This window comes from Vulpes lagopus, chromosome 10, assembly GCF_018345385.1.
Source record: "Vulpes lagopus strain Blue_001 chromosome 10, ASM1834538v1, whole genome shotgun sequence".
NCBI lineage: Eukaryota > Metazoa > Chordata > Mammalia > Carnivora > Canidae > Vulpes > Vulpes lagopus.
In genome coordinates, this window is record NC_054833.1 from 1,422,848 (window position 1) to 1,433,833 (window position 10,986).

General features: G+C 40.8%; 1 protein-coding gene across 1 annotated transcript; it reads left to right on the forward strand.

Annotated features, from left to right (window-relative positions):
- The first annotated feature begins 2,192 nt into the window (after positions 1–2,192).
- LOC121500095 (multiple coagulation factor deficiency protein 2 homolog) lies at positions 2,193–3,869 on the forward strand. The gene has a single exon (XM_041771552.1). The coding sequence runs from the start codon at positions 2,274–2,276 to the stop codon at positions 2,709–2,711; it is 438 nt and encodes a 145-aa protein (XP_041627486.1). The 5' UTR covers positions 2,193–2,273; the 3' UTR covers positions 2,712–3,869.
- Positions 3,870–10,986: the final 7,117 nt, after the last annotated feature.

The window sequence follows — 10,986 nt, forward strand, 5'->3', positions numbered from 1 at the left end:
AACAAGGACTGAATAGATATCATGATGACACTAAACTCATATCTGTCAATAGTAACTGTGAATGTGAACAGGCTTAATGACCCCATCAAAAGGTGCAGGGTTTCAGACTGGATAAAAAAGCAGGACCCATCTATTTGCTGTCTACAAGAGACTCATTTTAGACAGAAGGACACCTACAACCTGAAAATAAAAGGCTGGAGAACCATTTACCATTCAAATGGTCCTCAAAAGAAAGCAGGGGTAGCCATCCTTATATCAGATAAACTAAAATTTACCCCGAAGACTGTAGTGAGAGATGAAGAGGGACACTATATCATACTTAAAGGATCTATCCAACAAGACTTAACAATCCTTAATATATATGCCCCGAATGTGGGATCTGCCAAATATATCCATCAATTAATACCTAAAGTGAAGAAATACTTAGATAATAATACACTTATACTTGGTGACTTCAATCTAGCTCTTTCTATACTCAGTAGGTCTTCTAAGCACATCTCCAAAGAAACGAGAGCTTTAAATGATACACTGGACCAGATGGATTTCACAGATATCTATAGAACTTTATATCCAAACTCAACTGAATACATATTCTTCTCAAGTGCACATGGAACTTTCTCCAGAATAGACCACATACTGGGTCACAAATCGGGTCTGAACCGATACCAAAAGATTGGGATCGTCCCCTGCATATTCTCAGACCATAATGCCTTGAAATTAGAAATAAATCACAACAAGAAGTTTGGAAGGACCTCAAACACATGGAGGTTAAGGACCATCCTGCTAAAAGATGAAAGGGTCAACCAGGAAATTAAGGAATAATTAAAAAGATTCATGGAAACTAATGAGAATGAAGATACAACCGTTCAAAATCTTTGGGATGCAGCAAAAGCAGTCCTAAGGGGGAAATACATCGCAATACAAGCATCCATTCAAAAACTGGAAAGATTTGTATAAAAAAAAAAAAAAACTGGAAAGAACTCAAATACAAAAGCTAACCTTACACATAAAGAAGCTAGAGAAAAAGCAGTAAATAGATCCTACACCCAGCAGAAGAAGAGTGTTAATTAAGATTTGAGCAGAACTCAACTAAATTGAGACCAGAAGAACTGTGGAACAGATCAACAGAACCAGGAGTTGGTTCTTTGAAAGAATTAATAAGATAGATAAACCATTAGCCAGGCTTATTAAAAAGAAGAGAGAGAAGACTCAAATTAATAAAATCATGAATGAGAAAGGAGAGATCACTACCAACACCAAGGAAATACAAACGATTTTTAAAACATATTATGAACAGCTATATGCCAATAAATTAGGCAATCTAGAAGAAATGGAAGCATTCCTGGTAAGCCACAAACTACCAAAACTGGAACAGGAAGAAATAGAAAACCTGAACAGGCCAATAACCAGGGAGGAAATTGAAACAGTCATCAAAAACCTCCCAAGACACAAAAGTCCAGGGCCAGATGGCTTCCCAGGGGAATTCTATCAAACGTTTACAGAAGAAACCATACCTATTCTACTAAAGCTGTTTGGAAAGGAAGAAAGGGAGTACTTCCAAATTCGTTCTATGAGGCCAGCATTACCTTAATTCCAAAACCAGACAAAGATCCCACCAAAAAGGAGAATTACAGACCAATATCTCTGATGAACATGGATGCAAAAATTCTCAACAAGATACTAGCCAATAGGATCCAACAGTACATTAAGAAAATTATTCACCATGACCAAGTAGGATTTATCCCCAGGACACAAGGCTGGTTCAACACTTGTAAAACAATCAATGTGATTCATCATATCAGCAAGAGAAAAACCAAGAACCATATGATCCTCTCATTAGATGCAGAGAAAGCATTTGACAAAATACAGCATCCATTCCTGATCAAAACTCTTCAGAGTGTAGGGATAGAGGGAACATTCCTCGACATCTTAAAAGCCATCTACGAAAAGCCCACAGCAAATATCATTCTCAATGGGGAAGCACTGGGAGCCTTTCCCCTAAGACCAGGAACAAGACAGGGATGTCCACTCTCACCACTGCTATTCAACATAGTACTGGAAGTCCTCGCCTCAGCAATCAGACAACAAAAAGACATTAAAGGCATTCAAATTGGCAAAGAAGAAGTCAAACTCTCCCTCTTTGCCGATGACATGATACTCTACATAGAAAACCCAAAAGCGGGAGACCTGCTTGGAACCCCGGGCGCAGCGGAGGCCGGGCTTCGGCGTCTGAGGCTCGCAACCCAAGCCTGGGGAAGGAGGTACCGGCGACCATGAGATCCCTGCGGCTGCTCAGAACCCCCTTCCTGTGTGGCCTGCTCTGGGCCTTCCGTGCTCCAGGGGCTGGGGCCGAGGAACCTGGGGCCAGCTTCTCCCATCCCGGCAGCGTGGGCCTGGATAAGAATACAGTGCACGACCAAGAGCATATCATGGAGCATCTAGAAGGTGTCATCAACAAACCAGAAGCAGAGATGTCCCCACAAGAACTGCAGCTCCATTATTTCAAAATGCATGATTATGACGGCAATAATTTGCTTGACGGCCTAGAACTCTCCACAGCCATCACTCATGTCCATAAGGAGGAAGGGAAACAGGCCCCACCTGTGAGTGAAGCTGAACTGATTAACTTAATAGATGGTGTTCTGAGAGACGATGACAAGAACAATGATGGATACATTGACTATGCTGAATTTGCAAAATCACTGCAGTAGACATTGTTTGGCCATTAGTTATATGCAAATATGACCCGTTATAATGTGATTGAATACTTTTGGTAATTCAAAATAACTCCTTTCCAAAAAAACCCAAAAAAACAAAAAACAAAAAACAAAAAACAAAAAAACAAAAAAACTCCTTTCCAATTACTGCTATGGTATTTTGGTAAAAACCTGTAGCAGTTTATTACACTGGGGTGAGAAAGAGAAATCAAGAGAAATATAAGAGAAATGGGACATATTGCAGTCCCAAAGTACTGTTAAATCTCTTACTGTACAAGGCCTTGATTAAAGAATCCTTTGAAAATATTGGATAATTGGAGCGTAGTACTCAGGAACTTGACTGTAGAATACTGCTAGTCTCTTGGTTTTCATTCATGCTACCTGAAAAGTAAGACAAGCTTTGCTGAGTGGACACACTTTTCAGTAACAGTGAATAGCATAAATGCCAAATGTTTCCCCTGGTGGATCCTGTCTCTTTGGGTAAACGTGCTCAGTATTCTGAAAAGTTCCCCTGCAGCCTGAATGGTGATGTGCCCCCGAGCAGGGGACTATAAGGCTACTCAAGGCCACTGCATAAGAAGGATGCCAGATCCTGAGTTCAGCTAGCCATAGAGTCTAAAATTCCGTCTCTTATGGCACTTTGGAAATAACACACCATTGACCTAAGTGATTGACATTTTTTCACTTTTCAGTATTTTATAGAACTACTGCCACATCCTTTCTTTTAGGTTTTCTTCAACTTAGAAGAGACCTTGAATTTAAAAGTGTCTTTATTCTAATCATTAGCAAATGTTTTAGCTTTCTTAATATTTGTATTTAACCCTTATTTCTGGGCTTTGTTTTTGCAGTTTAGAAACTATTAGGAATGCAAGGACTATATCCCTTCTGCTTGGTGCAGTGGTGGGGTAAAACTACTTACCTGGACTTGTGTAAGTGAGGAGTGAGATCACCAGGCACCAACTGCCGCCAACTACATTAGAAGGAATGGTGTTTAAATTACCTCTTCTAGCTTAATTATGTGAATTCTTTCCAATCAGGAAAGATGAGAAAAAGAAACCTAAAAACTCTATAACAGAATGAATTTCAATAATGGTTGAAAATGAGAAAGAAAAAAAAAAAGAAAATGAGAAAGAGCAGCAAATTATAATTTGATTTATTGAATGGGATGGATGTGCTGGGATGGAAAACCCAAAACGATGGCTGAATGGGGAAAAAACTGCATAGAATTTGCTGTAAGATGTATACAGACTTATTTTCTTTATTAAAGTATTCTTATAAGGGAATCCCTGGGTGGCTCAGTGGTTTAGTGCTTGCCTTCGGCCCAGGGTGTGATCTTGGAATCCCGGAATCGAGTCCCACATCAGGCTCCCTGCGTGGGGCCTGCTTCTCCCTCTGCCTGTGTCTCTGCCTCTCTCCCTCCCTCTCTCTCTCTCTGTGTCTCTCATGAATAAATAAATAAAATCTTTAAAAAAAAAGTATTCTTATAAGAAAGCATACGTATTTGTAAAAATATTTTCCTTTATCAAGTATTTGTGTAATGAGAGCTGAATTGTAAACTATTCTTGTAATATCTAGTTATTTTGAAAGATTTATATAATGAATCATGGATATATGACCAATAAAACTGATGAAACAAACAAACAAAAAAAAGAAAACCCAAAAGCCTCCACCCCAAGATTGCTAGAACTCATACAGCAATTTGGCAGCGTGGCAGGATACAAAAATCAATGCCCAGAAATCAGTGACATTTCTATACACTAACAATGAGACTGAAGAAAGAGAAATTAAGGAGTCAATCCCATTTACAATTGCACCCAAAAGCATAAGATACCTAGGAATAAACCTAACCAAAGAGGTAAAGGATCTATACCTTAAAAACTATAGAACACATCTGAAAGAAATTGAGGAAGACACAAAGAGATGGAAAAATATTCCATGCTCATGGATTGGCAGAATTAATATTGTGAAAATGTCAATGTTACCCAGGGCAATTTACACATTTAATGCAATCCCTATCAAAATAACATGGACTTTCTTCAGAGAGTTAGAACAAATTATTTTAAGATTTGTGTGGAATCAGAAAAGACCCCGAATAGCCAGGGGAATTTTAAAAAAGAAAACCATATCTGGGGGCATCACAATGCCAGATTTCAGGTTGTACTACAAAGCTGTGGTCATCAAGACAGTGTGGTACTGGCACAAAAAGAGACACATAGATCAATGGAACAGAATAGAGAACCCAGAAGTGGACCCTGAACTTTATGGTCAACTAATATTCAATAAAGGAGGAAAGACTATCCATTGGAAGAAAGACAGTCTCTTCAATAAATGGTGCTGGGAAAATTGGACATCCACATGCAGAAGAATGAAACTAGACCACTCCCTTGCACCATACACAAAGATAAACTCAAAATGGATGAAAGATCTGAATGTGAGACAAGATTCCATCAAAATCCTAGAGAAGAACACAGGCAACACCCTTTTTGAACTCAGCCACAGTAACTTCTTGCAAGATACATCCACGAAGGCAAAAGAAACAAAAGCAAAAATGAACTATTGGGACTTCATCAAGATAAGAAGCTTTTGCACAGCAAAGGATACAGTCAACAAAACTAAAAGGCAACCTACAGAATGGGAGAAGATATTTGCAAATGATGTATCAGATAAAGGGCTAGTTTCCAAGATCTATAAAGAACTTATTAAACTCAACACCAAAGAAACAAACAATCCAATCATGAAATGGGCAAAAGACATGAACAGAAATCTCACAGTGGAAGACATGGACATGGCCAACATGCACATGAGAAAATGCTCTGCATCACTTGCCATCAGGGAAATACAAATCAAAACCACAATGAGATCCCACCTCACACCAGTGAGAATGGGGAAAATTAATAAGGCAGGAAACCACAAATATTGGAGAGGATGCGGAGAAAAGGGAACCCTCTTACACTGTTGGTGGGAATGGGAACTGCTGCAGCCACTCTAGAAAACTGTGTGGAGGTTCCTCAAAGAGTTAAAAATAGACCTGCCCTACGACCCAGCAATTGCACTGTTGGGGATTTACCCCAAAGATTCAGATGCAATGAAATGCCGGGACACCTGCACCCGATGTTTATAGCAGCAATGTCCACAATAGCCAAACTGTGGAGGAGGGTAGGTGTCCATTGAAAGATGAATGGATAAAGAAGATGTGGTTTATGTATCCAATGGAATATTACTCAGCCATTAGAAACGACAAATACCCACCATTTGCTTCAACGTGGATGGAACTGGAGGGTATTATGCTGAGTGAAGTAAGTCAATTGGAGAAGGACAAACATTGTATGTTCTCATTCATTTGGGGAATATAAATAATAGTGAAAGGGAATATAAGGGAAGGGAGAAGAAATGTGTGGGAAATATCAGGAAGGGAGACAGAACATAAAGACTCCTAACTCTGGGAAACGAACTAGGGGTGTTGGAAGGCGAGGAGGGCGGGGGGTGGGGGTGAATGGGTGACGGGCACTGGGGGGGGAACTTGATGGCATGAGCACTGGGTGTTATTCTGTATGTTGGTAAATTGAACACCAATAAAAAATAGATTTATTATAAAACAAAAAACAAAAAAACAAAATAAATAAATAAAGTGGAGAGTGGTAATAAACAACCAGCAGAGATCTTAGGGTGATTGTGTCCCTTGTCAGTTACATTGCATTAAAAAATGACTTAGTTTCATAAAACATGAATTCAGTCTGAAAGGTGGGCTGGCAGGCTAGATGTCCCAATAGGGTAGCTCAGTAACAGCTCTACCTGATTCTCTGTAGACCAGGTATGCTTTCTGTAGACCAGAAAGTATGAGCCATGTTCAGCAATGTGAGAGATTAGCCCTTACCAATCTCTCAAAGGGGGGATTGAGCTCATTTCTTAATTAACTTTGAGTAGGTCTTTCTTTCCAAGTGATGTGCCCAGGCCAAGGACAGACCTCCTCAAAGCAAACATGTTACAAAGGAAATATAAATAGGTGTCAAGCCCAATGAAGGTCTGTTGCTCTCCACTCAAACCTGTTAGAAACGTTGGAACCTTTGTTTCGGTCCAACTTACCTGGAAACCAAAGTAATGATTCCCATGGAAAAGACGTGACACATAGCTGACCAACTCCATCCATAGCAGGGAATGAAAAGGCCATAGCAGATGGGTGGGAGAGACAGAAACTCTACTTCTGGGACCAGAAACACAGCAGGAGGAATCTTATAGGCCTGGAGTTTCTTGGAGGAGCAAGGGGCTTATGTCCCATTCCAGGACCCACACTAGAGTCCCGACGCTCCCAAAATGCCTGGCTTTGGAAGCTAAAGGGGCCTATGTCCTAGGTCCCTGGGGGGCTGTGGAGTCTGAGATACTCCTTTTGAAAGGCTCCTAGGTTGATTCACTCTTCCCATAGTTGACTGATTATATGTCAAGGAGATTCATTTACTAAGCTTAAAGTGTCTGCTGGAGGGGCAGGGACCAGTGGAACCTTCTTCATAGAGGGGGTGCTGATAAGCCCGGTTTTTGCCTGTTCCCTCTGCCTGACAGGTGCAGAGGCATAGGTGGGCAGGACACAAGTGCCCTGAGGCTGGGTCCCCAGCACTCTCCTCCCACATCCCTGAGGAGCCAGCCCCTGGCTCAGCACCTCCTGGTAGCCTCTCATGCTGGTGGGCCAGCATGTGCCACATAGGTAAAGTGAGCTGAATCAGACAGAGAAATACTGCATGATTTCACTTTTACATGGATTCTGAAAAAACAGAGCAAAGGAACAAACAAAACAAAACTCACAGGGAACAGACTGGTTGTTGTCAGAGAAGAGAGGTTGGAGGGTGGGTGGAAGGCATGGATCAGATAATGATGCAGGGTAACTAGACTTAGTATGGTGATAACTTTGTATTGTATACAAATATCAAAGTATTATGTAGTGCACCTGAAACTAATGTTATATACAAAATTTACCTCAAAGCCAAACTTCGTTTAAAACCTTACCAACTCAGACAGTGTAGTATTTGTGCAAGGACAGACAAAAGGGCCAATGGAATAGAAAGGGTGCACGTTTTGTATCGAATAAACAGGATATAAGGATCCCTGGGTGGCGCAGCGGTTTAGCACCTGCCTTTGGCCCAGGGCGCGATCCTGGAGACTCGGAATTGAATCCCAGGTCGGGCTCCCGGTGCATGGCGCCTGCTTCTCCCTCTGCCTGTGTCTCTGCCACTCTCTCTCTCTCTATCATAAATAAATAAAAATTTTAAAAAATCTTTAAAAAAAAGAAAACAGTTGGACTTTAGTAAGTTGAAGATACACATACCGTGTTATCCTAGATCTCTATCCAAGAGAAATATATGCAAATGTACAGCAGGAGATTTTTAAGAGGGTTTTCACATTAGTGTTGTTTGTAGAGTCAACAATTGAAAGCAATTGGAATGCACATTTGCACTAACTTGGATAAACAGTGTGGAATACTATTCAGCAATTGACAACAGGTCAGAACTACAGAAAACAACACTGATGAACCTTACAAACATAATTTTGTGAAAGGAAGACACAAAGGAAGCATTTAGTAGGATTATGCTTATATAAGTTTCAAAACCAAACAAAATTAGGTTATATTGTTTAGGGATATATATATATATATATACATGGTGAAATATATCAAGAATGTAAATACACAGTTAATGTAAAAGTCAGGAAAACGGAATTTTCCTGGGGGCATAAGGAGAACATGGCGGGGTGGGGGGCAGAAATCATACAGGAAAGAGACACACAATTTCCTGATTGCCAGCAACTCCCTGATCAGTCTTGAGTGACGGTTAGATGTTCGCTTTATAATTACTTGTTAACCTGACAATGTAGATTTTATTTACCTCTCTGTGTATTCTATTTCACAATAAGAAAATAAAACAGAACAAACAAGGAAGCTTCCTCTGTATCATGTAAAGATTTCCAACATATAGTGAAGTATCAAAAGCAAGGCCCAGAACCAAGGAATATATATAGGTGAAAGTGGATAAAGAAATTTCAGAAGGATAGGTACAAATTTAAGAACAGCAGAACAAAGTAGGAACCAGGTAGGTAGGTAGGTGATAAGGGAAATGTCACTGTATAATTATTTTGAACTTGTGATTGCTTTACTATTTCAAAAATACTAAACAACTAAATAAGTAAAATCTCTTATTAGAGCAATATTCAGAAGCCTTCCAGGAATGTGCATCCTCTTAAGAACAGAATTCCCATTCCTTGGAACCCTGTGCATTATATCCTCATCCTTTGGCACCAGTGGCTCAGGAGTCAGGCTTTATTCCTGGGCAGCTACAGATCTGAGAAGGGGAAGGACTAATGATGACAGAGGTTAACACGTGTGGCCCAGCAGGTGGGACTAGGAACATCAAGTGCTAAGTCCCACCACAAGCTTTGATACCTCCTCAAACACTGACTAGCTTGGCAGACCACAGAGTTAGGCATAAGATTCACAGTTAGCAACTCAGATTTATACACGTGACCAGGAGCCATATACACAGAATCTAGAACACTTGACCTATGAAAAGACCATTCCTGTCCCCTTTCGGAGTTAAGCTCCTGAAATTTGCTTACCCATCCTCCTGCAGAAGACTTGTTTACTGAGCGCTTCCTATGTAGCTGGTAGGCCATTCATTCAACATTTACTTAACAAACTGTTAACGAGTAGCTGCTGTATGACACATATTCCCTTAGATACAGGGACAATAGTTTTGTTCAAACATCTCTGTCTTCATGGATTTTTGCTTTCTTTTTTTGGGGGGGGGGGATTTTTGCTTTCTAATGGGAAATTCAGACAAATGAATTTTAAAATATATGGTATAAGTACTAATAAAAAAATAAAGGAGGAAGATAATAGGGATGACTTCTTAAAAAGTGTTTTGAAATTTTAAAGTTGCTGGGGCACCTGGGTGGCTCAGTGGTTGAGCATCTGCCTTTGGCTCAGGTCATGATCCTGGGGTCCTGGGATTGAGTCCTACATCAGGCTCCCTATTGGGAGCCTGCTTCTCCCTCTGCCTATGTCTCTGCCTCTCTCTGTGTCTCTCATGAATAAATAAATACTTTTTTTAAAAAAATTTAAATTTGCTGAACAGGTAAGATTTCCCTGAGAAGGTGATATTTGTTTTTTTTTTTTTTTTTAAGATTTTATTTATTTATTCATGAGAGATACAGAGAGAGAAAGGCAGAGACATAGGCAGAGGGAGAAGCAGGCTCCCTGCAAGGAGCCCCATGTGGGACTTGATCCCAGGACAGGATCACACCCTGAGCCAAAGGCAGATGGTCAACCTCTGGAGCCACCCAGGTGTCCCAAGAAGGTGGTATTTGACCTAAACCTAAAGGACAGGAAGAAATGAGGAACCTATTCAGAGAAACAAAAGTGTTTCCAGGCAGAGCACACAGGGACTGCAAAGGCCCTGAGGCTGGGGCAGGCCTGACTTGTGCTGACTGTCTAAGGATGAGCAGGAGGCTGTGTGGCTGGAGAAGAAGAATGGAGGGAGAGGATAGGGCAGGCGATGGCTGTGCAAGTCACTAGAAACACTTTGGCTTTTATATTGGCATCAGAGGGGAACCCTTGGAGAGTTTTGCACTAATTCTGTATTTAGAAAATAGATAGAAAAGAGAAATAGAAACAGGAAGGCCACAGTGAAGAGTCTATTGCAAAAATTGCAAGAGGTGATGGTAGATGTCTAGTGTGAGGGCAACGAAAATAGTTAAGAAAAGGTTGGATAATAGATACAGTTCAAGGGCGAGGCTGATGGATGGAATCTAGGATCCCAGGGGGAGGGAGAATCCACAGACAACTGCATGGCTGGAGCAGCTGCTTGTTGAGATGGGGAGGATGGGTGAGGAGCTCCTTTGGGGTGGGGGGAAGAGCAGGAGTTCCGTTTTTGACAATGTTATGTTTAAAATACCTGCGGAGGGGTGCTCAGTAGGTTGAGTGTGTGCCTTCAGCTCAGGTCATGATCCCAGTGTCTTGGGATCAAGCCCCACATAGTGCTACCTGCTCAGCGGGGAGCCTGCTTCTCCCTCAGCCCCTGCTGCTCCCCCTGCTTGTGCTCTCTCTGTGTCAAATAAATAAATACAATCTAAAATAAAATAAAATAAAATAAAATAAAATAAAATAAAATAAAATAAAATACCTGTGGTGAAAGCAGTTGCATCAGTGACTGTGGAGTTTGAAGGAGCAGGTCAAGATGAAAAGAGACATTTGCATATGCATGGTGTTTAAGGATTGAGCCCTGAGCAT

Excerpts from the sequence above, each read along its gene's own strand:
- LOC121500095 (XM_041771552.1), top strand. The coding sequence starts at position 2,274 with ATGAGATCCCTGCGGCTGCTCAGAACCCCCTTCCTGTGTGGCCTGCTC.